General features: G+C 49.1%; 1 protein-coding gene across 1 annotated transcript in view; it reads right to left on the bottom strand.

The window, feature by feature from the left end:
- trappc14 (trafficking protein particle complex subunit 14) overlaps positions 1–12,875 on the bottom strand; it is a 45,075-nt gene extending 32,200 nt beyond the window's left edge. The window contains exons 1-2 of the mRNA XM_052044547.1: positions 12,489–12,875; positions 5,765–5,860 (exon numbers count right to left, since the gene is read on the bottom strand). Of these exons, the coding sequence (XP_051900507.1) occupies positions 5,765–5,860; positions 12,489–12,875 (483 nt within the window). The remainder of the gene's footprint in view (positions 1–5,764; positions 5,861–12,488) is intronic.
- Positions 12,876–27,988: the final 15,113 nt, after the last annotated feature.

Here is a 27,988-nt window from a genome sequence, read left to right as displayed (position 1 = left end):
CATGGGATTGAGTTTAAGAGCCACGAGGTAATGATGCAGCTCTATAAAACTCTGGTTAGATCACACTTAGAGTACTGTGTCCAGTTCTGGTCACCTCATTATAGGAAGGATGTGGAGGCGTTGGAAAGGGCGCAGAGGAGATTTACCAGGATGCTGCCTGGTTTAGAGAGTACGCATTATGAGGAGAGACTAAGGGAGCTAGGGCTTTACTCTTTGGAGAGGAGGATGATGAGAGGAGACGATAGAGGTGTACAAAATATTAAGAGGAATAGATAGAGTAGACAGCCAGCACCTCTTTCCCAGGGCACCAATGTTCAATACAAGAAGGCATGGCTTTAAAGTAATGGGTGGGATGTTCAAGGGAGATATCAGAGGGAGGTTTTTTTACCCAGAGAGTGGTTGGGGTGTGGAAATGCGCTGCCTGGGGCAGTGGAGGAGGCAGATACATTGGTCAAATTCAAGAAATTACTAGATAAGCATATGGAGGAATTTAAAATAGAGCGATATGTGGGGGGAAGGGGTTAGATAGTCTTAGGTGAGGTTTAAAGGTCGGCACAACATGGTGGGCCGAAGGGCCTGTATCGTGCTGTACTGTTCTATGATTCTATAAATATAACTAACAATCTGGTCTCTGTCACCCCTTGTGGCAGAGAATTCCAGAGATTCTCTGCCCTCCCAGAGAAGAAATTTCTACACACCTTATCGAAGATTTAAAGGGGGCCTGAGGGGCAACTTTTCCCAGAGGGTGGCGGGTACATGGAACAAGCTGCCAGAGGAAGAGGAGGAGGCAGGTACAGTTACAACGTTTCAGAGGTATTTAGTCAGGTACATGGAGAGGAAAGATTCAGAGGGATATGGGCCAGACACAGGCAAATGGGTCTAACTCAGATAGACATCTTGGTTGGCATGAATGAGTTGGGCTGAAGAACCTGTTCCCATGCTGTACGACTCCATGACTTGGCTTTAAGTGAACAGCCACTTATTTTAACTACGTCCCCTTGTTCCTGACACTCCCACATGTGGAAACATCTCAACAGCTCCCCACCAGCCCTCAAATTTGATGCCAACCATCAACTACCCATTTACGCTGACCCCATCTTATTCTCTCCACATTCCTATCAACTCCCTCCCACCACCCCCACCCCCCCCCCAGATTTTACCCTTCACCCACACACAGGGGGCCAATTAACACACCAACCCTGCATGTCATTGGGATGTGGGAGGAAACCAGAGCATCTGGGGGAAATCCACGTGGTCACAGGGAAAACATGCAAACTCCACACACACAGTGCCAGAGGTTGGAATTGAACCTGGATCTCTGGTGCTTTGAGGCAGCATCTCTACCCATTGCGCTACTGTTTAGCCAGGTCCCTCAGACAACAAGGCAATAATGACAAGACCATTGTTTCCGTGATGTTAGACTAGGTGGAGATAGCGTCCAGGAGGGAGTGCCTCGCGCTTCTTCATGGGCCGTGGGATCGTTTACAAGAGAGGGTCTTAGCTTAACGTATCACACCAGTCCTCACTGAGGGGTCAGCAGTGGAAAGGGTGAGCAGCTTTAAGTTCCTGGGTGTCAACATCTCAGAGGATCGACCCTGGGTCCAACACTGATGCAATCACAAAGGTGGCACGCCGGCAGCTCTACTTTGTTAGGAGTTTGAGGAGATTTGATACGTCACCAAAGACTCTTGCAAATTTCTATTGAAGTGTGGTTGAGAACATTCTGACTGGTTGCATCACCGCCTGGTATGGAGGCTCCAATGCACAGGATCACAAGAGGCTGCAGAGGGTTGTAGACTCAGCCAGCTCCATCACGGGCACAACCCTCCCCTCCATCGAGGACATCTTCAAGAGGCGGTGCCTCAAGGCAGCGGCATCCATCACTTAAGGACCCTCACCATCTGGGACATGTGCTCTTCTCGTTACTACCATCAGGGAGGTGGTACAGGAGTCTGAAGACCCACACAGTGATTCAGGAACAGCTTCTTCCCCTCTGCCATCAGATTTCTGAACGGTCCATGAACCCCTGAACACTACCTCGTTATTCCTCCTTTGCATTATTTATTTTTGTAACTTATAGTAATTTTTGTCTTGCACTGTACCACTGCTGCAAAACAAATTTCACGTGATATGAGTCCGTGATAATAAATCTGATTCTGATCTGACACACGGCACCCACCAAATTGCAACATCCCCTCAGTAATCCACTGGTGCCAGGCCCAAGACCTGTGAACATTTCTCCGAAGCGGGAATGGAACCCACAACATTCTGACTCACTGGCACTCAACCACCTCTGGGGGAGAAGATTCCGGACATTCAGTGGCTTTACAAAAACGAATTGCTGGAGTTGTTTAAACAAATGGGGAATTAAGAAATAAATGTAAATAATTTTAAACCTGCAGACGTACGATCTTTACAAGACCCTCAAAGGAAATTGCAAACTTCTTCAGTTTGTGTTCCTCCACAGTCAGATGTGACTGAGCCACGACAGTTCTCAATACAGCGAGTTCCTCCAGCTTTTTGCGTGTTGCTCCAGATTCCAGCATCTGCAGTCTCGTGTCTCAATACACAACTCAGTCTGCCACACTTCCAACTTTCCAAAGCCAACGACAAATATATAAGGAACATGTAATGTTTTCCAAACATATCTAAAATATCTTCTCTTTTGCTCAAAAAAAAACACTGGTTGATTTCTTTTAAAAAGTCTTTCACTTTCATATGCTTCAAGTTCAAGTCAAGTTTATTGTCATGTGCACGAGTACAGTGAGGCACAGGTACAATGAAAAACTTGTAGCAGCATAAGAGGCCCAAAGGTACAGGGAGCACACAGAATATAATGCCAATGTAATACCCTCATGGATAGGGGGTATTTAGAGGGGTATGGGCCAGATGGGACTAGCTAAGTTGGGAATCTTGGTCGGTATTGACTAGTTGGGCCAAAGGGCCTGTTTCTGTGCTGTAGGACTCAGCAGGTCGAGCAGCATCTGTGGGGACAATTCCTTCCCGCCTTCCGCAGATGCTGCTTGACCCGTTGAGCTCCTCCAGTGGTTTGTTTTTAACCAAGCTGATCTTCTAATGCTCTGTTGGGAAGGCCAAGACCAAGGAAGTGATTGATGTGGACTTCAGGAAGGGGAAGTTGGGAAAACACACACCAGACTGGTTGCATCACCGCCTGGTACGGAGGCTCCAATGTGCACGATCGAAAGAGGCTGCAGAGGGTTGTAGACTCAGCCAGCTCCATCACAGGCACAACCCTCCCCTCCATCGAGGACATCTTCAAGAGGTGGTGCCTCAAGAAGGAGGCATCCATCACTAAGGACTCTCACCATCATGGACATGCCCTTTTCTCATTACTACTATCAGGGAGGAACAGGAGCCTGAAGACACACACTCAATCATTCAGGAACAGCTTCTTCCCCTCCGCCATCAGATTTCTTAACAGTCCATGAACCCATGAACACTACCTCGTTAGTCTGTACTGTTATTGTTTTTACCTGTACTACCTCAATGTAACTGCACTGTGTAATGAACTGACCTGTACGAACAGTGTGCAAGACAAGTTTTTCACTTCACCTCGGCACAAGTGACCGAGTAAACCAATATTTTCATAACTTAGTAATTTTTAGGTCCTGCAGTGTACTGCTGTTGCAAAACAACAAATTTCACAATACATCAGTGATAATAAATCTGATTCTGAAATCGATCTTCCTTCTCTCAGCCAGCCTAGACACGACACACACACGCACACTGTAATATGCCACTCTTGCCAGATCCTGAGTAATAAGTGACACCACCCTTCCAAACAAGCACTTACTGAATTTGAAGTCAGCTGTTAAAAACCATAAGAGTTCTCAATACAACGAGAAGGCGCCCCATAACTAAAAAAAATTAAAGTGAAAGACAATTCCTTCTCCCACCACAGATGCTGCTCGACCAGCTGACTTCCTCCAGCAGACCTTTTTTCTCTCCTGCAACCCCGACTGGATTCATTGGTGACCATTTTATATCGATTGTCGACAGTCTCGCCCACATGTGATAGCATCAGACCCTTCCGTAATCGTAAAAAAGACTCTCTTAAATCGCCCAGCATTTGTGCAAAGAGAGGCAGTTAACGTTTCCCTTTTCTTAAGAAAAGGGTTCGTGATCATTACATAGGTTGAAATTCTCTAGTCTGAGACCCTCAGGTCCTGACTGGTACCAGACCACAGAAATTGCCCCGAACATTATCCTCTGAACAGAACTGTTTTTTTTTAAGGACAGGTACTCCCTGGATCACATAAGGGTTAGAACATAGAACAGAACAGCACAGGAACAGGCCCTTCGGCGCACAATGTCTGTGTAGAGCATGATGCCAAATTAAACAATATCCCTTCTGCTTGTACATGATCCATACCCCTCCAATCCCTGCATATTCATGTGCCTATCTAAAGCCTCTTGAAGACTATTATCATATCTGCTTCTACTACCATCCCTGGTGGCTCATTCCAGGCACCGACCACCCCATGTAAAAGAAAACCTGCCCCACACATTTCCTTTAAACATTTCCCCCTCTCACCTTAAAGCTATGCCCTCAAGTATTCGATATTTTTGCCCTGGGAAGAAGATTCTGACTGTCTACCTTATCTATGCCTCTCAGAGTTTTATAAACTTCTAGAAGAGGACAGTGGAGCATGGAATAAAGGAAGGGCGGTTGGGAGGGGAACCGATCGGAGGAGCGTGTGGGTAATGGGCAGATAGAGAGGGTGGGGGATGGGAAAGAAATGAGGGCCGGTGGGATCGGGAAAAAAGAGGGAAGGGACAGAGGGGAGTGGTTACTGGAAGCTGGAGAAATCGATGTTCATGCCATCAGGTTGGAGACCACTAAGGCGGAACAGGAGGTGCTGTTCCCCTAATTTGCACCTCGCCTCAACTCGGCAGTGCGAGAGAGACATGTTGATGCGGGAATGGGAAATGGAATCGAAATGGCTGGCCACCCAGAGATTCTGGCTGGTGTTTCCCCTTTTGGGGGGATAAATGGTGAAAAAGGTGTTTGGCACGCCAGCCTTCATCAGTCAGGGCATTGAGCATACGAGTTGGGACATTATGTTGCAGTTGTACAAGTCGTCGGTGAGGCCGCACTTGGAGCACTGTGTACAGTGTTGGTCACCCTGTTATAGGAAAGACGTGGTTAGACTGGAAAGAGTGCAGGCAGGATTTACGAGGATGTTGCCAGGACTAGTAGGTTTGAGTTATGGAGAGGTTGGCCAGGTTAGGTTTTTAATTCCTTGCAATGTAGGAGAATAAGAGGGGGTGACCTTATAGAAGTGTTTAAAGTTACGAGAGGCATAGGTGGATGGTAACAGTCTTTTCCCCAGAGTAGTGGAGTCCAAAACTGGAGGCATAGATTTAGGGCGAGATAGGAAAGATTTAAAAGGGCCCTGCGGGACAACATTTTTCCCCCCACAGAGGGTGGTGAGTATATGGAACGAGCTGCCAGAGGAAGTGGGTGAGGCAGGTACAATGGGATCATTTAAGCAGCATTTGGATAGGTACATGGAGGGGTAGGACTTGGAGGAATATGGGCCGAACACAGGTAATTGGGACTAGCTGGGTGGGCACCGTGGTTGGCATGGACTAGTTGGGCCAAAGGGCCTGTATACGTGCTGTATTACTCTATGACTCTGCCATTCAGGGATCAAACATGATGAATTACCACAGAGCAAGGTACAAGTGGCAGTAAATGAGTGGTCCAAGTCTTGTGGTCACTCGATAGTCTGTTGCTCACCTTTGCTTTGATAGTTCCAACCGGTAGCTTGTCCAGAGCAACGGAGAGCGGGAAAATAACTTCATCATTGGAAATGATCGGTTCCTCCACTGTGGTCTGGAAGAAGAAAAGAAATGCTGAGGGTGTGGATGACATTAAGGAAACCCTCCCCACCATTGAGGACATCTTCAAGAGGCGGTGCCTCAAGAAGGCAGCATCGATCACTAAGAACCCCCACCATCCAGGACATGCTCTCTTCTCATTACTATTACTGGGGAGGAGGTACAGGAGCCTGAAGAGCCACACTCAACGATTCAGGAACAGCTTCTTCCCCTCCGCCATCAGATTTCTGAATGGTCCATGAACACTACCTCAATATTCCTTTGTTTTTTGCGCTAGTTATTTATTTTTGTAATTTATAGTAGTTTTATGTCTTTGCACTGTACTGCTGCCACAAAACAACACATTTATCATACAGATCAGTGATAATAAATCTGATTCTGATTGTGGCTTGCTCAAGTCCACAACTTAGCATAACAGCATGTGGCAAAGTTGCATTGAACATCACCAAGGACGCTTACCATCCGGGACATGTCCTCATCTTATTACTACCATCGGGAAGGAGGTACAGGAGGAGCCTGAAGACTCACTCAACGATTTAGGAACAGCTTCTTCCCCCTCCGCCAATGTGGGAAATACGAGGCTTTCGGGAGTGAGCAAGGTAGCAGGACTAATCGGACAGGTGGTACATCCACTACCACATCTCCTTTGAACTTTCCCCCTCTCACCTTAAATGCATGCCCTCCAGTATTAGACATTTCAACCTGTTCTTCAGGGTTATGGATGTGAAAGAGACTGTTGAGGAGGGTGTTGGGGAAATTGTGGAAAGAGAGGCAGTCAACGGTTTGGGCCTGCAACCCTTCGTCAGAACTAGGAAAGAGAGAGAAAGATACAAGTTGGTTTTCAATCAGAGGGAAGGTGGGGGAGGGATGTGTAGGACAACAGGATTGTCTATGATAGGATGACTTGAAATGGCTTCATGAAGACTGTTATTTTATTGAATGTGGAGGTTGGCAGGATGGAAGGCTAGGACCAGGGAAACTATTCTTACTCTGTCTAGGAGGCAAAGAGGTGAGAGCAGAGGTGCAGCAAATAGATGAGATGAGCCACTTCAACTTGCCTTATCACACGCACTCCTTTGTTCCACACTTTCTCACTCACCTTCTCTCCTACTGAAGTCTAGACCATAAGATATAGCAGCAGAATTAGGCCATTCAGCCCATCGAGTCTGCTCTGCCATTTAATCGTGGCCATATTTTTTCCAACTCCCATTCTCCCTGCACCCTTAACTCCCCTTACCAATCAAAAACCTATTAATCTCTGCCTTCAATACACTTGGCCTCCACAGCCCTCTGTGGCAACAAATTCCACAGATTCACCATCATCTGGCTGAAGAAATTCCTCCTCATCTCAGTTCTAAAGGGACGTTCCTTTATTCTGAGGCTGTGCCCTTGGATCCTGGACTCTCCCACTGATGGAAACATCCTTTCCACGTCCAGCTCTTTCAGTATCTGGTAGGTTTCAACGAGTTTCTCCCTCATCCTTCTGAACTCCATTGAGTATAGGTTCAGAGACATCAAATGCTCCTCATATGTTAAGCCTTTCACTCCTGAGATCATCTAACTTGTGTCAATCACATCCCCAGTTCTGATGAAGGATCACAGACCTGAAATGTTGACCATTTCCTCTTCCCACAGATGCTGCCTGAACTGCTGAGCTTTTTCAGCATTTTCTGTTTTTATTTCAGATTTCCAGCATCTCCAGTTTGTCTTTTGATTTTCATCTATTGCTGGACAAATTTGTCAGACTGGTTCCAGGGGTGAGCGGTTGCAGCTACGAGCTTAGGCCAGAGAAGCTGGGGTGATTTTGTGAGCAGATTTGATAGAGGTGTACATGACTGTAAAAGTTTTAAATGAGGAAGGAAAACAAAACTGTCCCCATGAGTTGATCATATAAGGACGACAGGACACAGATTTAAGGTTAGGGGCCAACATAATCAAAGATCCCTCCCATCCCAGGCATTCTCTCTTCTCCTCCCTTCCATCGGGCAGAAGATAACAAAGCTAGAAAAGAGATACCACCAGGCTCAAGGACAGCTTCTATCCCATTATAAGACTCTTGAACGATAAAGACAAATTCTTGACCTCACAATGTCCCTTCAACTACCTCGATGTACTATGTTTTGAAATGATCTGTATGGATCTTTTCACTGTAGCTCAGTACATGTGACAATAATAAAGCAATTACCAAGAGAGTCAGAGGGATGTGCTGAGGATTTCAACCCACTGCTTAAGAGTGGTGGGAAGCAGCAATGAAGATTTCAAACGGGAACTAATCGGATAGGCACGATGGAAGTAAACTTGCAGGGCTGCAGGGGAATGGGGAGGGAAGAAGAATAGGACTAGAATCAGAGTCATACACCATGGAAGCATCTCAACCGGTACATGGCGACCAAGATCCCCATCTAAGCTAGTCCCATTTGCCAGTGTTTGGCCCATATCCCTCTAAACCTTTCCTGTTCATGTACCTTTCAAATGTTGCTAACATACCTGCCTCAACTACTTCCTTTGACAGCTCATTCCATATACCTGACTATCCTCTGGGTGAAAAGCTTGTCCCTCAGGTTCCTATTAAATCTCTCCCCTTAAACCTCTGCCCTGTAGTTCTTGATTCCCCAACCCTGGGGAAAAAGTCTATGCCCCTCATGGTTTTATACACCTCTATAGATCACCCCTCATTCTCTTATGCTCCAATGAAAAAAGTAATTGGATCATGGAATTGTACAGCAGAGATATGGGCGCTTTGGGCTCACCTTCTCCATGCCGACCATCTACACTTATCTCATTTGCCTGCATTAGGCCCATACCCCTCGATGCTTTCCCGAATGAACGCCTTTTGTAACTACATCCACCTCCACTACCTCTGCTGGCAGCTTGTTCCAGATATTCACCACACTCAGTGTGGGGGACAAACTTAGCCCTCAGATTTCCTGGACTGGACTGCCCTGAAGAAAGCTGGCATGGACTCAACGGGCCGCCGGCCATCTCTTGTGCTGTTGTAAAAGTGAGAATGTAAGGATTAATGTTGTTCAGCTGCTGTGGCCTAACCATGGGGTGACTACAGTGGAGATGCATTGCGTATCCAGGTGCCTTGTGTAAATCAAAGAAGTAGTTAGTTAAGGAGTATCCCTGTCTTTGCGAGCTGTTTGCGATAAGTGGTTATTCTTGGAGCCTGGAGCTGTCTGTGACTTCAGATTGTGGCACGATGAACTGCTGCTGAGTTACAAAGTGCTTAAAGAAAAATAACAGATAATGAAGCAAAGAGTAAATTATTGTAATTAAGCAAAAAAAATTGTTAGGATAGCTTGGTATGTGAAACTTAGCACGTAGGCTTCTTTGCTTTAAGTACAAAAGAGGGACCCTGGCATTTGAATCTTTGAGTGGGGATCGATACAGAGCTCCGGTTACACTGTTTACTCTTTCTCTGTATCCCTCACTCCCGCTAGCGAAAGAAAAATATAGCGCTTGTTGTACGCTCCTTGGTTCTGTTTGTGTTTGCTTTATTACAGCGCAGTTCGACTTTCACACTGTAATGGCCTGTGTTAATATACCACCCTACTTCTTGACATCCAGTCTGTCAGCCAACCTAAATGAATGGACATGACAAACAAGCTCGAGCATTCAAGCAATGCATTCCATTTTTCCAGTGAGAGGTTGCCCTTCGAGCTACGTGCATTGGAAGTGGCATTGAGACATGAAGGACTTCCATTTCCATTGCCTTCCGGGCCACAGAACGAAACAGCACAAGAGGAGGCCTTTCTGCCCACGTACCTGCTGGCTTCTCAGAAAGGGTGATCCCAAAGTTCTCAATCTCCTGTTCAATCACAACCATGCAAGTTTCTTCCCCTTTCAATCATTTACCTGGATTTTCTTTTGAAAATTATGATTGAATCTACTTCTGTGACCCAGCTTATTACGAAAACCAGCCTCCCCCTCCGTTGACCCCGTCTACACTTCCCACTGCCTCAGGAGAGCAGCCAACATACTCAAGGACCTCTTCCACCCCAATCATTCTCTCTTCTCCCCGCTTCTGTCAGGCAGAAGATACAAAAGCTTAAGAGCACGTCCCACAGGCTCAAGGACAGCTTCTATCCCACTGTTATTAGACTCTTGAATGGACCTCTTGTACAATGAAGAGCTCTTGATCCCTCAGTCTAATTCGTCATGGCCGTTGCACCTTATTATCTACCTGCACTGCACTCTCTGTAACTAACACTATATTCTGCATTCTGTTATTGTTTTTCCTTTTGTACTGCCTTGATGTACTTATGTAGGGAATGATCCGTCTGGATGGCACGCAGAACAAAAGCTTTTTACTGTGTCTCTGTACACATGACAATATTAAACCAATTACACTAGCTTGCAACTACTTACACAAATGAGAAAGAATTCTCATCCCCCTTCTCGAATCGAAAGGCAAAGCAAAGAAACCACATCAAAGAGCCACAAATCACAGGTTAGACCTCAGCACACAACTGAAGGATTAATCAGAACCAAGGCAGGGTACGGGGTTAGTAAACTGAGAGCTTCTCAGAATGTTCAAAGCCGGGGCGGAACAGTGGCACAGCTAATGGAGCCACAGCGCCAGAGACCTGGGTTCAATCCTGACCGCCGGCGCTGTTTGTGTGCGTGTGTGAAGTTTGCACGTTCTCCCTGTGACCACGTGGGAATCCCTCAGGTGCTCCGGTTTCCCAACCACGTGTGGGTTGGTGGGTTAATTGGCCGCTGTAAATTGCCCCTAGTGTGTGGATGGAGAGTGGGAATGGGGGAAGAATAAAACAAGTGATTGATGTTGGCCACACGTAAATGGGTAGTTGATGGCTGGCATAGACTCAGTGGGCCAAAGGGCCTGTTTCTGTGCTGTATCACTTTGACTCCAAGTCATTTCATGTATACATTTTTTTTAAATTGGTAACTGGTTTATTATTGTCACAGGTACTGAGATACAATGAAAAATTTTTGTTTGCATGCCATCCAGACCAATCATTCCATACACAAGTACAGAGCAACACACAAAATGCTGGAGGAACTCAGTGGGCCAGGCAGGACCTGTGGAGGGAAATAGACTGTCAGCATTTCAGGTCAAGACCCTTCATCAGGCAAGTCCAGATGAAGGGTGTCAACCTGAAACATCGACTGTCCATTTCCTTCCACAGATGCTGCCTGACCTGCTGGGTTCCTCCAGCATTTTGTGTGTTGCTCCAGATTCCAGCATCTGCAGTTTCTCATGTCTCCATGTACAAGTACACTGGCGTAGCACAAAAGGAAAAAAACTAAGAACAGAATGCAGAATCATCATTGTGACTATCCCTCGAGGTCGAGGATGATGGTCTTCATTCCGTTGATCTATTTATGGGCTCTCAAGTGGCTTAGGAGTCCAATCTTGGCTCTGAAAGTTCTTCCGCATTCAGGACAGGTAGTTCCAGATGGCAGATCGGGCTTTGGTTGTTGTACTCACAGAGTGAAGACGCCTGTGTATTTGCTTAACGTGTACTTGATGTTGCACTACAAAAAGCACACGATACTTCACAAATCAACCAACTGATTCCAATGGCATGGAAACCATGACGATTGGAGATCTTCTTTGGAAACCACGAAGAATGCAAAATATAGTGTTACAGTTACAGAGAAAGTGCAGTGCAGGTGGACAATAAGGTGCAAGGCCATAACGAGGTAGATTGGAAGATCATTAGTTCATCTTTGGCAATACAAGAGTTCCATTCAAGAATCTGATAGAAGCCGTCCTTGAGCCTGGTGGTACTGTTTTGTTTACCCGTTATAAGAACGATGTCAATAACCTGGAAAGAGTGCAAAGATCTACAAGAATATTGCCAGGACACGAGGGCCTGACTTATAGGGAGAGGTTGGGCTGGCTAGGACTTTATTCCTTGAAGCCCAGGAGACTGAGGAGTGATCTTATAGAGACTTATTGAATTATGAGGGGCATTGATAGTGTGAATGCCCTTGGTCTTTTTTCCCCCCCAGGGTGAGGGAACCAAGAACTAAAGAGCACAGGTTTAAGGTGAATGGGGAAAGATTCTAAAGCGACCCGAGGGGCAACTTCTTCATACAGAGGCTGCTGCGTACATGGAAATGGCTGCCAGAGGAAGTGGTTGAGACAGGTACAGTAACACTATCTAATAGACATTTGGGCAGGTACATGGATAGGAAAGGTTTAGAGAGATATGGGACTCTTTGTCGGCATGGACGAGTTGGGCCAAAGGGCCTTTTTTCCTGCTCTATGACTATAACCCTAATCAGTATCTCAGTAATAGCAACACTATGACCACTTTTGCAACACCATGACCACTTTTGCAACACCATAACCACTTTGCCCTACAATCTTTGTTGGTTTTTTTTGGTTCTAGTTGGGTTCTTTCTTGCATAATTTACAGTTAATTGATGTTTTTCTTGCAAAAGCAGTGTATCTGATGCTATGCGTCTGTGATGCTGCTGCAAGGAGGTTTCTCATTGCACCTGATGCACACATGGACCTGTGCAGATGACAATGAACCGGACTTGACTTGAGAGCTTCATGCAAGCAAGGAACCTCATTGCACCTCGGTGCAATGTGGCCAATGATCTGGATCCGAGCCTCAAGGGGCGGCCGGAGCCCCGGCACTCACCTGGCTCTTGCAGCCGGCATCCTGGCAGCGGCCGGCGCTGTGCGTGAGGAGAGCCCGGCACTCCCTGAAGCCCCGCTCCTCCGGCTCGTCCTCTTCGACCTGTCCGGGCCCCGGTTCCCGGGCGGGGCCCAGGCCAGAGGCCGGGCCTGGGTTGTCGCCTCGCCTCAGGCCCGGGCAGACGCCGGCCAGCGCCGACAGGGAGGTGGCCAGCCGTCGCCAACCCAGGCCGGCCGCCTCGTCCTCCGGCGCTCGGCAGCGCACCACCAGCACGAAGCGGACGGTCTCGCCCAGGTAGAGGTGGCTGCGGCGGGGGAGGCTCCGGTAGCGGCTGTAGTCGGCCACCGGGCCGCAGGGGAAGTACATCAGGTACTCGCACTGCGACTCCATCGGCACGGCGCCCGCCCCTCTCTCACACGCCGCACCTGCCAATCACTTCGGGTCACCGGGCAACCGGGGGTATCAGCCATCTTATTGGAGAATCGGGATGCCAATCAGGCCGGGTCAACGGGGGAGGAAGGCGGATCCAGCACAAGGTCGGCCGCCGGATTGGAGAGCGGCGCAGCCAATCAACCCGGGTCATCAGGTACTCGCACTGCGACTCCATCGGCACGGCGCCCGCCCCTCCCCTCACACGCCGCACCTGCCAATCACTTCGGGTCACCGGGCAACCGGGGGTATCAGCCATCTTATTGGAGAATCGGGATGCCAATCAGGCCGGGTCAACGGGGGGGGGAAGGGCGGGCCGCCGGATTGGAGAGCGGCGCAGCCAATCAACCCGGGTCATCAGGTACTCGCACTGCGACTCCATCGGCACGGCGCCCGCCCCTCCCCTCACACGCCGCACCTGCCAATCACTTCGGGTCACCGGGCAACCGGGGGGCATCAGCCATTTTATTGGATAATCTAGATGCCAATCAGGCCGGGTCGGTGAGGGAAAGGAGGATCCAGCACAAGATCGGCCGCCGGATTGGAGAGCGGCGCAGCCAATCAACCCGGGTCACCGAGCAACGGGCGGTTGCAGGACGCCGCAGACCATTAGGTTAGGGAGCCGAGCAGCCAGTCAACTCCGGGTCAGCGAGCGATGGGCGGATCCAGGACGGCTGATTGGAGCGCCGCGCTGTCAGTCACCACGGGTCATCAGCCAGCGGCAGCTGGGCGGGGGTGAAATGTTTCGCCAGCGACGGCGGCCGCTCAATCCGTCCCGGTTGCCGCGGCAACGGCGCCGCCCGCCCTCAACCGCCGTCTCCCTCACCGGATGGTGCTTCTTGTCAATCAACGGTGGCGTTACCCGAGCAACGGTGGGCGGGGGAAAGCACCTCATTGGCCTGGACGGCCGGGACCCGCCCTGCTCCCACCACCCCCGGACCCACTTGTCAATCAACTCGGCTGGGAGCCCTCTCCCTATCCGGTCCGCTCGGTTGCCCTTGGCAACTGGAGCAAAAGTGCCTGCAAAACCCAGGCGAGTGCAATGTCGCTGTCAAACTGGCCGTAGAAACATAGAAAACCTACAGCACAACACAGGCCCTTCAGCCCACAAAGCTGTGCCCAAGAGTCTTTCATGATCGTGGCATCCGAACAGACACATACTTTTTCCCATGCAACATAGAGACAGGCCATTCTGCCCGTTGAGAGCTATGCTGGCTCTCGGTAATTGGCACTTGGGTTTACTATCGTCACACGCACCGAGGGTTGCAGTGAAAAACTTCGTTTTGCATGCCGTCCATACAATCATTTCATCACAGCGCAAGGGTAAAGCAATAACGGGATGCAGAATATGGTGTTACAGTTAGATAGTGTGGGGGTGGTTTGATGGACGGCACAACATGGTGGGCCGAAGGGCCTGTTTTGTGCTGTATGGTTCTATGGTAGTTACAGAGAAAGTATTGGTATTGGTTTATATCGTCACTTGTACCGAGGTACAGTGAAAAACTTGTCTTGCAAACCGATCGTACAGGTCGGTTCATTACACAGTGCAGTTACATTGAGTTAGTACAGAGTGCATTGAGGTAGTACAGGTAAAAACAATAACAGTACAGAGTAAAGTGTCACAGCTACAGAGAAAGTGCAGTGCAATAAGGTGCAAGGTCACAACAAGGTAGATTGTGAGGTCAGGGTCCATCTCATTTTATAAGGGAACCGCTAAATAGTCTTATCAAAGTGGGGTAGAAGCTGTCCTTAGTCTGGTGGTACGTGCCCTCAGGCTCCTGTATCTTCTACCCGATGGAAGAGGAGAGAAGAGAGAATGTCCCGGGCGGGTGGGGTCTTTGATTATGCTGGCTGCTTCACCAACACAACGAGAGGTAAAGACAGAGTCCGTGGAGGGGAGGCTGGTGTCCATGATGCGCTGGGCTGTGTCCACAACACTCTGCAGCTTCTTGCGGTCCTGGGCAGAGCAGTTGCCGTGCCAAGCTGTGATGCATCCAGACAGGATGCTTTCTATGGTGCATCAGTAAAAGTTGGTGAGAGTCAAAGGGGACAAACCAAATTTCTTTAGCCTCCGGAGGAAGTAGAGGCGCTGGTGAGCTTTCTTGGCCGTGGCGTCTACGTGGTTTAAATATCAGCTGTGTTACGGACTCAGTAAAAGTCCCTTTAAGATAGAGAGTGTGTGTGTATGTGTGTGGGGCGTGCTTACGTCAATAGAAGATAAAGGACGTAATGACGTTGTTGAAGAAGTCAGAAGAAGAAGAAAAAGGAGAGAGAGAGAGAAGGGAGAGAGACACCAGCCTGCTTGTTTTCTCTATCGATGGATGAGAAACAATAACTGTGTTTGCCACTGAAATCCATGTATGGAAGTTGGAAGTAATCCGGTGGAGTTCACTTTGTTGCTGACCTGTAGAAGGAAACAGGTATTTGTGTGTGGACGACCACGGTTCGGATGCTTTTCGGGGTGAGGAAGTCACTACCGAGTAAACACTGAAGTGTCGTTTGGGTTCCATCGTGGAACATTTGGATTTCGTATGTACTCTCTCTATGTTTTTCTACATCTACATCTTATCTTCAGACAACGGTGGTTGTTGAAGAAGCCCTTGCTCATGTTTCACCTTATGGCTTGCGGAACTGAACTTTAAGAACCATTCCGGAACTGGGAGTTTTGGACTTTGTCACACACACACACGACGAGTTTAGTTTTGGGGTTAACGTTCAAGGTTTAACATTTTTGAATTCTAACATACTAACATTTTTACTTTTATTTTACGTATTATCATAAGTAGTGATTAATAAAATAGTTTTTAACACTGAATCATGCTCAGTGTGTTTCTTTTGTTGCTGGTTTGTGACAGCTGGGAAGATAGAAGAACCAACGTCAGCGTGCTAAATGAAGCAAAAACAACAAGCATTGAAGCCTACATTATCAAGAACCAACTAAGATGGAGCGGTCATGTTGTTCGGATGAAAGACGAACGTCTGCCAAAACAAATCTTCTACCCCCAGCTTAAAGTAGGCAAACTTGAAAGAGGCGGACGACGGATTCAAAGACGTCTTAAAAGCCAACGTGAAGAAATGTAACATCGACATCAACAATTGGGAGACCACTGCCAAGGACAAGAAGCTCTGGCAAACCATCATCCGAGAAGGAACAGCAACTTTCGAAGCCAACAGATGTGCAGAATTAGAGGAAAAGAGAAGAACATGGAAGAAGAGGCAGCAAGAACCAAAGCCCGATCTGCCATCTGGAACTACCTGTCCTGAATGCAGAAGAACCTTCAGAGCCAAGATTGGACTCATAAGCCACTTGAGAGCCCACAAATAGATCAATGGATCGAAGACCATCATCCTTGACCTCGAGGGATAGCCACGACGACCTACCTTAGAAATTACTAGTCTTACCCATAGCCCTCTATTTTTCTAAGCTCCATGTACCTAGCCAAAAGTCTCTTAAACGACCCTATCATATCCGCCTCCACCACTGTTGCCGGCAGCCCATTCCACACACTCACTACTCTCTGAGTAAAAAAACTTATCCTGACATCTCCTCTGTACCTGCTCCCCAGCACCTTAAACCTGTGTCCTTTTGTGGCAACCCTTTCAGCCCTGGGAAAAAGCCTCTGACTATCCACACCATCAATGCCTCTCATCATCTTATACACCTCTATCAGGTCCCCCCACATCCTCCATTGCTCCAAGGAGAAAAGGCCAAGTTCACTCAACCTGTTTTCATAAGGCATACTCCCCAATCCTGGCAGCATCCTTGCAAATCTCCTCTGCACCCTTTCTATGGCTTCCACATCCTTCCTGTAGTGAGGCGACCAGAACTGAGCACAGTACTCCAAGCGGGGTCTGACCAAGGTCCTACATAGCTGCCACATTACCTGTCAGCTCCTAAATTCAATTCCACGATTGACTCAGTGGCTCAATGGCATCTTGGCTCAGTTTTTCCGCTCCCCATATTTTTCCCATACAACATCATGCAACATAGAGACAGGCCATTCTGCCCGTTGAGAGCTATGCTGGCTCCCAGTAATTGGTACTTGGTTTACTATTGTCACACGTACCGAGAGTTGCAGTGAAAAACTTTGTTTTGCATGCCGTCCATACAATCATTTCATCACAGCACAAGGGTAAAGCAATAACGGAATGCAGAATATAGTGTTACAGTTACAGAGAAAGTATCGGTATTGGTTTATTATTGTAACTTGTACCGAGGTACAGTAAAAAACTTGGCTTGCATACCAGTCATGCAGATCAATTCATTACACAGTGCAGTTACATTGGGTTAGTACAGAGTGCATTGATGTAGTACAGGTAAAAACAATAGCAGTACAGAGTAAAGTGTCACAGCTACAGAGAAAGTGCAGTGCAATAAGGTGCAAAGTCACGACAAGGTAGATCGTGAGGTCAGAGTCCATCTCATCGTATAAGGGAACCGTTCAATGGTCTTATCACAGTGGAGTAGAAGCTGTCCTTAAGTCTGGTGGTACGTGCCCTCAGGCTCCTGTATCTTCTACCCGATGGAAGAGGAGAGAAGAGAGAATGAGGCATTGAGGTAGTACAGGTAAAAACAATAACAGAGCACAGAGTAAAGTGTATAGAGGAAAGTGCAGGCAGACAGTAAGGTACAAAGGCCATGTTGATATACATTGTGGGATCGAGAGTTTATCTTTATTGTACAATAGGTCTGTTCAAAAGTCCTATAACAGTGGGATTGAACGGAAGCAACCAACAATCTGCTGGGAGAACTCAGCGGGTTGAGCAGCATCTGTGGGAGGAAAGGAATTATCAACATTTCAGGTCGAAACCCTGCATTAGGACTCACGGATAGAAGCTGTCCTTGAGCCTGGTGGTACGTGCTTTCGGGCTTTTGTATCTTCTGCCCAATGGAATGGAGGAGAGGAGAGAAAATCTGGGGTGGGGGGGGTCTTTGATTATGTTGGCTGCTTTACCGAGGCAGCGAGAAGTGCAGATGGATGTCAAGGCAACCCCACTAATTTTCCCTGCAACCCATTCTCCCCACGTTCTCACTAACTCCCCCTCAGATTCTACCCCTCACCCACTTACTAGGGGGGCAACTTACAGCGGCCAATTAACCCACCAACCCCGCACGCCTTTTGTTTTGGGATGTGGGAGGGAACTGGAGCACCCAGGGGGGGAAACCCATGTGGTCACAGGGAGAACGTGCAAACTCCACACACACACAGAACGCTGGAGGGCGGGATCGAAACCAAGTCTCTGGAGCTATGAGGCAGTGGCTCTAACAGCTGTGCCACAAAATCTAGAATGGAAGACAGTTATAGTGGGAGATTGGATAGGCTGAGCTTGCTTTCACTGGTCCAAAGAAGTTTGAGGGGTGACTTGATAGAAAGGGGCATAGATTTACGGTGAAAGGAAGGAGTTTTAAAGGGGACCTGAGGGGTAAAATTTTAAACAAAAAGTGATCGATTGTGTAAAATTTACACTTAATTTATGTTTTACTTGTGAATGCTGCTTATCTGATGCTCTGTGCCTGTGATGCTGCTGCAAGTAAGTTTTTCATTGCACCTGTGCACACATGGACTTGTGCAGATGACAATCAACTTGAACTTGACATAGCATCAGAGACACAACATTCCCAAGAAAAACATAAAATTAACAACAGAAATTACAGAAAACTATACAAGAAAGAACACAATTAGAACAAAAAAAAATCAAAGCCCATTGCAGTACAAAGTGGTCCCAGTGTTGCTATACTGAGGTAGTGATTAAGGTTGTGCCGGTTGGTTCAAGAACCAAATGGTTGAAGAGAAGTAGCTGCCCCTGAACCTGGTGGTGTGGGACTTCAGGCTTCTGTACCTCCTGCCCGATGGGAGCTGCAAGAAGATGGCATGAGAAGAAGACCCACACTCAACGATTCAGTAACAGCTTCTTCCCCTCCGCCATCAGATTTCTGAACGGTCCATGAACCCATGAACACTACCTCGTTATTCTTCTTTTGCACTATTTATTTATTTTTGTGACTTATGGTAATTTTTATGTTTTACACTGTACATTCTCTCTTTTCCCATCAGGGAGAAGATACAGGAGACTGAGGGCACGTACCACCAGGCTCAAGGACAGCTTCTATCCCACTGTGACAAGACTATTGAACGGTTCCCTTGTATGATGAGATGGATTCTGACCTCACAATCTACCTTGTTTGACTTCCCACCTTATTGTTTACCTGCAATGCACTTCCCTGTAGCTGTGACACTTTACTCCGTATTCTGTTATTGTTTTTACCCTGTACTACCTCAATGCACTGTGTAAAGAATTGATCTGTATGAATGGTATGCAAGACAAGTTTTTCATTGTACCTCGATAATAAACCAATACCAATACTGCTGCTACAATATTTCACCACATATGTCAGTGATAATAAACCTGATTCTGAAAAGAAAAAAGGGGTGAGGGAGAATGAAACAGGAAAGGGAAAAGTCTGGGACCTGTTCCTGTAGAGGTAAGTGATGCACCCCCCAGTGGATCAGCCTGCTCCGAGGGGTGAGGCAGTCCTTGGACCCACACACTGCACTCGGGAGCCGCCTCCAGCTCCCACCGGCCCCCTGTATTCAGCCAGATTCACCCTGTCCCTCCCGCGCCGGTGGGTGTGCAGGCCTCTGGGACCCCACAGAGCCCCTGAGCTGCTATGTGAGGGGGTCCAGACTGGGTGGGAGGGTTCGAGTGGCAATCACTACTGCATTCTACAGGGGTACCATTGAGAGTGTCCTGAACAGCTGCATCTCTGCCTGGTACGGTAACTGTAACACCTCAGACCACAAGACTCTGCAGAGCATCACGAGTACAGTGGGAAAGGTCATTGGAGAACCTCTTCCCTCCATCCTGGACATCTACAACACACGGTGCACACGCAAGGTCTGCAGAATCATAGACGACCCTTCTCATCCCTCCCATGATCTATTTGTTCCACTGCCGTCTGGCAAGCGGTACCGGAGCATCCGGGCCAGAACTACTAGACTGTAAAACAGTTTTAACCCCCAGGCTGTCAGGCTCCTGAATACCCTGGAGGCAGTCTCAGGCAAATGCCGCGTCAAAAGCCCTGGTTTGCACAACGGCAGTTGCTGAACATGTTTATACACTTAGTGCAACACAATAAGGTCTGTATTTTCTTCGTCTAACTCGGTTTTGCACTAACCTCGCACTAATTTTGTATTCTGTATATTCCATTTCTTGCACTATTTGCACTTGCACAATTTTTCTCTCTGCGTTTATCGTACGTCCTCTGTTCTATGTATGTCCTTTGTTGTGTGAGTCTGGGGGAAGCCACATTTTGTTCCTCAGTGTGTTTTACAGCACATGGGTGAATGACAATAAAGTAAACTTGAACTTGAACTTACCAGGGCAGCTCAGGGGCAGCTGGCTTCCCCCCACCGCCCCCCCCCCCCCACCAACCCGCAGGGCATGTGACGGGGGAGAAGGTTTGTGGAGAGTTTGCGTTCCTGTCAACTAGGAGTAGACATCACCAATAGCCTGTCCTGGTCCAACTACTTAATCGCCACGGCCAAGAAAGCTCACCAGCGCCTCTTCTTCCTCAGGAGGCTAATGAAATTCGGGAATGTCCCCTTTGACCCTCACCAGTTCTTACAGGTGCACCATAGAGCACAAGAATGGGGGCAAAATTGTACCCAGCGTTGCCCACATCCTGATGACCACTTTTGTGTGTGGACCCCAAATACGTGGGCACCAAGTGTCACCACGTGCTGAGGTCCTCCCTGTCCCTGGCATTGCGGAGGATGGGCCCGGCCGCTCTACTACCCAACGTCCCAGTCAGCTGGACTTTGCCGAACTACCTGTCCTGTGTGGAAGACTTCCTCCAAGTAAACACGTTTGACCACAAGTCCATCAGGCAGTGGTCAGCGCAGAATGTCCTGCAGACACTGCAGGACAGGGACACTGTGGCTACGGTGGGGTGGTTCCCTGAGCAAACTGTCCAAACCATCTGGCAGAATGCCTCATTGACGGATCTCACCAACAAGCACCAAGACCTCGCTTGGGTGACGGTGAGAGGGGCCCACACAGTCAGATCCTTCTTGCACAGACGAAGACCATCCCCAACGCACACTGCCCTCGGGACGGCTGCAGTGGGGAGGAGACGGTTACCCACCTCTTTGCAGACTGTGGATTTGCCCAGAGGGTGTGGAGACGGATGCGAGGGTCCGTGTCCCGGTTCATCCCCAGCAGCTGCGCGACAGAGGACTCTCTGATCTCCGGGCTGTTCCTGGGGACGCACACACTGAGACAGACGTCAAGTGCTGCTGGGAGGTCATTAGACTCAGAGAAGGACGCACTTTGGTCTGCCCGAGACTTGTTGGTCTCCCAGCTCAGCGAGGTGTCCGTAGGGAATGCTGCCGACCGGCACAGTCCAGGCTGCAGGAGTCCGTGCTGAGGGACACACTGAAGCTCGGTGCAGTCAATGCTAAGGCTCTGTGGGGAAGGGCCACAGTCTGGGATCCTTCTGCTTCTGCACATGGAGGGGCGGTGTTGGGTAGGGAAGCCCCTCGAACTATGAAAGGGGCATCACCAACGGGGGCCACATGAGTGGCAATGGTGCTCTGTTTTTTTTGTTTTAAACGTTTACACTACTGATGGCAACGACCATGAATGTAGAAGTCTTTTGCAGGCACGGCAGTGTAGCGGTTAGCGTAACACTACAGCTCCAGCAATCCCAGGTTCAATTCCAGCTGCTGCCAGTTTGTACGTTCTCCCCGTGTCTGCATGGGTTTCCTCCGGGTGCTCGGGTTTCCTCCGGGTGCTCCGGTTTCCTCCCACATTCCAAAGACGTGTGGGTTAGAACATTGTGGGCATGCTATGTTGGTGCTGGAAGTGTGGCGATACTTGTGGGATGCCCCCAGAACACTCTATGCAAAAGATGCATTTCACTGTGTGTTTTAATGTACATTTGACTAATTAAGATATCTTAGCTTATCTTCTTCCTTTGTAGATATCTTTTATTATGAACAAAGTCCATTATTTTATTTTTGAAATTAAAAATAGGAGCATAGAAAGCATCCTATCCGGATGCACCACGGCTTGGTACAGCAACTGCTCTGCCCGGGACAAGAAACTGCAAAGAGTTCTGGACGTGGCTCAATTTCTGTTTCCTTGTGTGTTCTGGAAGCTCTGTTGCTCTTTCTCAGTTGACTCTTCCCTACAGCGGAAGCGTCCGTGATTCTGCCTCACACTTGTGGAATTGTAGATTTACCGCAATGATGGAGGCCTTTGGCCTACTGGGTCCGTCCTGGTCAAAAATGAAAGATCCACCCAGCATGCCACGCCCCAGTACTGCGTCTGTAGCCCTGTAGATCACAGCTCTCCGTGGACCTACCCAGGTAAATGGGACGTGGTTCCTTACCTCCACCAGCCTTCGGGCTGAGAGTCCCAGAACCCCAGCACCCTCTGGGGGAAGAACCATTTCCCCATTCCCCACCCTCCCCCGCCAACCCTTCCACTGATTACTTTAACTCTCCACCCCCTGGCTTTTGACTTCCCTGCCATGGGGAATAGGTCCTCTCAGTCCGGGTGAAGGGTCTCGACCCGAAACATCATCTGTCCACTTCCCTCCACAGATGCTGCCCGACCTGCTGAGTTCCTCCAGCTGTTTGTGTGTTGCTCCAGATTCCAGCATTGACAGTCTCTTGTTCCATTAGACTATGAGATGCATAGATAAGGTCGACCGTCAGAATCTTTCCCCCAGGGTAGAAATGTCAAATACTAGAGGACATGCAGTTAAGGGGAGAGAGGGGAGGTTTAAAGGAGATGTGCGGGGTGAATTTTTCACACAGAGAGCAGTGGGTGCCTGGAACAAGCTGTCAGGGGTGGTGATGGAGGCAGATACGGTAGAGGTGTTAGACAGACACATGAAGATGCAGGGAATGGAGGAACATGGATCATGTGCAGGCAGAAGAGATATAGTTTAATTCGGAATCGTGTTCAGCAGAGACGTTGTGGGCTGAAGGGCCTGTTCCCGTCTCCTACTCTGTTTGAGGGCTCCCTTAATTCCGTGCACCACAATTAAGTCTCCCCACAGCCTCCAGGGTTACAAAATACAACCTCTCGTAGGTTTATTTCTAATGGACCATTAACTATTCCCTACAAATGCATACAACTGGAAAACAAAGCTCTCTTTAATGACCATTGTCTTCGTGTTAATTCCATTCTTGATAAATCGCCTCCTTGACCTCTGCAAGTCATTACTGTTGAGTTAGTTGGCATTAATACAGAAGCTCTCCCCTGTGTTCTTGCCACAAAGATTAGAGGACAAAGTGATCTTAACTCCTTTCCAGAAGCTCTTTTTGATGATTTTGATGAACTCCCTTTATATCCCGGGGGAACTCAGCAGGCCAGGCAGCATCCGTGGAGAAAAGCAGGCGGTCAACATTTCAGGTCAGGACCCTTCTTCAGGACTGAAGATAGGAAAAGGGGAAGCCCAATATAATAGGAGGGAAAAGCAGAGCAGTGATAGGTGGACAAAAGAGGGGAGGCGGGGTGGGCACAGGGTGGGGATAGGTAGATGCAGGTAAGAGATCGTGATGGGCAGGTGCGGAGTAGGCGGGGAGATTTTACTACCCATCCCTAATGAAGAAGGGGTTCACCAGGATGCTGCCTGGATTACAGCATGAGCTATAAGGAGAGCTTGGACAAACTTGGGTTGTTTTCTCTGGAGTGGAGGAGGCTGAGGGGACGGATAGAAGTTTATGAAATTATGAGAGGCAGAGATAGGGTAGACAGGCAGAATCTTTCTGCAAGGGTAGAAGTATCGTAGTGAAGGACACGCATTAAAATTTACAGGAGAGGTGGTGGATGCCTGGAGCAGGGAGTGATGGAAGCAGACACGACAATGCCATTCGAGAGGCTGTTAGATGGACACATGAATATGCAGGGAGTGGACGGATGTGGATCACGTGCGGGCAGAAGGGATTTAGTTTAACTCGATGTTGCGTTCAGCTCAGACATTGTGGGCCGAAGGGCCCGTTCCTGTGCTGAGGACACGCACAAAACGCTGGAGGAACTCAGCGGGTCGGGCAGCATCCGTGGAGGGAAATAAACAGTCGACGTTTCGGGCCGAGACCCTTCATCAGGACTGGAAAGGAGGAGGGGAGAAGCCGGAATAAGAAGGTGGGGGGAGCGGGGAGGAGTACAGGCTGGCAGGTGAGAGGTGAGTCCAGGTGAGGGGGGAAGGTAGGAGGGTGGGGGAGGAGGGATGAAAGGGAGAGATGTGAGAAGCTGAGAGGTGATCAGTAGAAGAGGCAAAGGGCTGAAGGAAGAGGAATCCGATAGGAGAGGGCAGTGGACCGTGGAATAAAGGGAAGGAGGTGGGGAATAGGTGGGCAGGTCATGAGGACAGGGGAGGGGAAATAAAACAGGGGAGGGGGGGCCACAGGAATGAGGGAAGACAAAGGAGGTGTGGGGAAAGGAGGGAGAAAAGAGAGGGGGAAGAGGGGAGAGGGTTAGAGAAATCAGTGTTGAGGCCGTCAGGTTGGAGACTCCCGAGGCGGAATATGAGATGTTGTTCCTGTGCCATGCTGCTTGATGTTCTAACTAGCTTCTTCAGAAGCCTCTGTGGACCGTAGACCATAAGTGTAGATGCTCCCGGGATCTTTGGACCTGTTGGTAACTTCCAAATGAGAAGTTAAAGTAAGGTCCCACTAATCCAATCAGGAGGACGTATAAATACTCCGGTCACTTTCTGAAGCTTATGGGATATCTTCCTGCGGCCAATGCCAATCCTTCAATCAATGTTTATGACAGGTGAAGCCACGGGTGAGGTACCGAAATGCTGGAGGGTGGCTAATGCTGTGCCTTTATTTACCTGCGCTTGGTCAGACAAGGACTGATTAGGGATAGTCAGTGTGGGTTTGTGCGTGGGAAATCAGGTCACACGATTTTATGTCGGAGTTTTTTGCAAAGGTGACTAAGAGGGCTGACAAGGGCAGGGCGGTAGATGTCATCTACATGGACTTTAGCAAGGCTTTTGACAAGGTCCCACATGGTAAGATGGTCCGGAAGCTGAGGTCACATGGAATCCAGGGGGAGTCAGACAATGGGATACAAACTTGGCTTGGTGGTAGGAAACAGAGGGTGGTAGTGGAGGGTGTCTTTCAGATCGGAAGCCTGTGACCAGTGGTGTGCCGCGGGATCGTACTAGGTCCCCTGATGTTTGTCATCTATAGCAGCAGTTTGGATGAGAATGGAGGTGACACCCTCAGTAAGTTTGCGGATGACGCCAAAATGGGTGGCACAGTGGACAGTGAAGAAGGTCGTCTACAGTTACAACAGGATCTTGATCAGCTGGGCAAGGGAGCGGCAGATGGTTGTTGAACTCGGACGAGTGCGGAGTGATGCACTTTGGGAAGTTAAACCGGGGCAGGGCCCTGGGGAGTGTTGTAGAACAGAGAGACCTTGGGGTACAGGCACAGAGTTCCCCTGAAAGTGGCAACACAGGTAGACAGGGTGGTGAAGAAGGCGTTTGGCACGCTGGCCTTCATCAGATGAGGCACTGAGTGCAAAGGTTGGGACTTCATGTTACATTTGTAGTAAACATTGTTTTGGCTGCTCTTGAAGTATTGGCTGCAGTTCTGGCTGCCTGAAGCATCAGGTGACGTGATAGAGGTGTGTAAAATTATGAGGGGAATAGACAGGGCAACTAACCAGAGTCTATTTCCCAAGGTAGAGGTCTAAAGCTAGAGGGCATAGGTTTAAGGAGAGAGGGGGAGGTTTAAAGGGGACCTGAGGGGCAGATATTCCACACCAAGAGTACTTGGGATCTGGAATGAGCAACCAGAGGAGGCAGGAACAGTAACGACATTTAGGAAGCATCTGGACAGGTACTTGAAAGAGCGGGGCATAGAGGGGGACGGAATGAATGCAGGCAAGTGGGGTTATAGACAGGTATAGACACAATGGGCCGAAGGGCCTGTTTCTATGCTGCACAGCTCCATGACGTGCCACTGGTGGTGGGAGCTTGCTGCGTGGTGAGTAACTGCCGGCACTTGCATGCTGCGACATTTCTCAGCAGGAGTGAGCTGGGTGGTGGGATCCCCAAAACTCCTCCAAAAACATGCCCATGGACAAAACCCCACCTTCCATCCCCTCGCCCCACCCGACTCCCCCTCTTCCTCACCTGCCCGATGGACAGCCAATGAATAGTCCTACTCACCACCCCTTCTCTGGGACACAGGGTCAAACCTCGCCATCTTCTCGCTGCTCCCATCGGGCGGGAGGTACAGAAGCCTGAAGTCCCCACACCACCAGGTTCAGGAACAGCTACTTGCCTTCAACCATTCAGTTGTTGAACCAACCGGCACAACCCTAATCACTGCCTCAGTACAGCAACACTATGACCATTTTGATCACTTTGCACTAAGATGAACTTTTTGTTGTTCTAATTGTGTTCTTTCTTTGAAAAATTGTGTTTAAGCAATGTTTAATTTATGTTTTTTTTGTGAATGCTCTGTGCCTGTGATGCTGCTGCAGTTAAGTTTTTCATTGCATCTGTGTAGATGTGTACTTGTGCAGATGACAATAAACTCGACTTTGACAAAATGGGTGTGTTCTGGCAGGAGGAATCTGTGGGCGTGGGTATCTGTACCCCCCTTCTCCATAACTTGGTGTGTCCAACTGTTGTTAAGCAAATTGTTTTCCTCACCACTCATTCTTGTTCTCAAAATGACCAACTTGTCAGCAATGAGTAAGACTTTTGTAACGTAGGAATCTGTTGGGATGAACTGCTTGCTAGACCTCAGAGAATGGGAGGAGACTGGAGAGAGAGAGAGAGAGAGAGGTGGACAGACAGAGAGCGGGTGAAAGGCAGTGAGAGGTTGGGGAGGAGAGAAGTGGGGGAAGGAGAGAAGGGAGAGTGACGGGGAGAGGGGGAGAGGGAGAGAGAGAGAGAGAGACAGAGAGAGAAGTTTGAAAGAGAGCCAAAGGATTGAGACAGATCGGCTGGTTGAGTGGTGTCACAACAACAACCTGGCACTCAGCCTCAGCAAGACCAAGGAACTGATTGCGGACTTCAGGAAGGGGGAGTCAGGAGAACACGCACCAGTCCTCACTGAGGGGTCAGAAGAAGAGGCATGGTGGGTGTGGGGGGAGGGGAGAGCAGATCCACTGGGGGATGGGTCAAAGGTAAGGAGGGGAAAAAGGGGGTAGAAGAAAGAGAGAGCTAGGAAAGGGAAGAGAAGAAGCATGGTGGGTGGTGGGGGGGTGTGGGGAAGGGGGGGTGGGGATTACTTACAGTGGGAGAATTCAATGTTCATGCCGTTAGGCTGCAAGGTTCCAAGACAGAAGATGAGGTGGTGTTCCTCCAGTTTGTGCCTGGAATTCTCCCGGCAGTGGAGGAGGCTGAGGACTGACATATCTGTGATAGTGTGGGAGGGGGGAGTTGAAGTGACCGGCAACGGAGAGATGCAGATCGCGGTTACAGGTGTTCTGCGAAATGGTCACCTGGTCTGCGTTTCTCCGCGACTCCCTAGTTCACTCCTTCCCCCCACCCCCTCAAATCCTGCTCCCACCTCGTCCTTCAGTCCTGAAGAAGGGTCCTGACCCAAAACGCTGACCGCCTGCTTTTCTCCACGGATGCTGCCTGGCCTGCTGAGTTCCTCCAGCATCATCGTGTTTTTCATCTAGATTCCAGCATCTGCAGTCCTTTGTTTCTCTGCTGGAGGAACCCAGCCGGTCAGGCATACATGGAGGGAAATGGACAGGTTTGGGCCTTTTCGGGTCCAAACCCTTAAATGGGGACTGGGAAGAAGAGGGGAGATGCATCATTCCCACTACCCCACTGCCCACCTACCTCCCTCACCTGCCTATCACCCCTCCTCACCTGGATCCATCCGCCAGCTCCTGCTGTACCACTACCCCCGCCCCCACCACCCCTCCTCCAGCACCACCACCCCCCCTCCAGCACCACCACCCACCACCCCTCCTCCAGCACCACCACCCCCCCTCCAGCACCACCACCCACCACCCCCCCTCCAGCACCACCACCCACCACCCCTCCTCCAGCACCACCACCCCCCCTCCAGCACCACCAC

The sequence above is a fragment of the Pristis pectinata genome, chromosome 37 (genome assembly GCF_009764475.1).
Source record: "Pristis pectinata isolate sPriPec2 chromosome 37, sPriPec2.1.pri, whole genome shotgun sequence".
Classification (NCBI taxonomy): domain Eukaryota; kingdom Metazoa; phylum Chordata; class Chondrichthyes; order Rhinopristiformes; family Pristidae; genus Pristis; species Pristis pectinata.
Note: the sequence above shows the minus strand (reverse complement) of the source record. Positions and strands in the feature narration are given on the sequence as shown.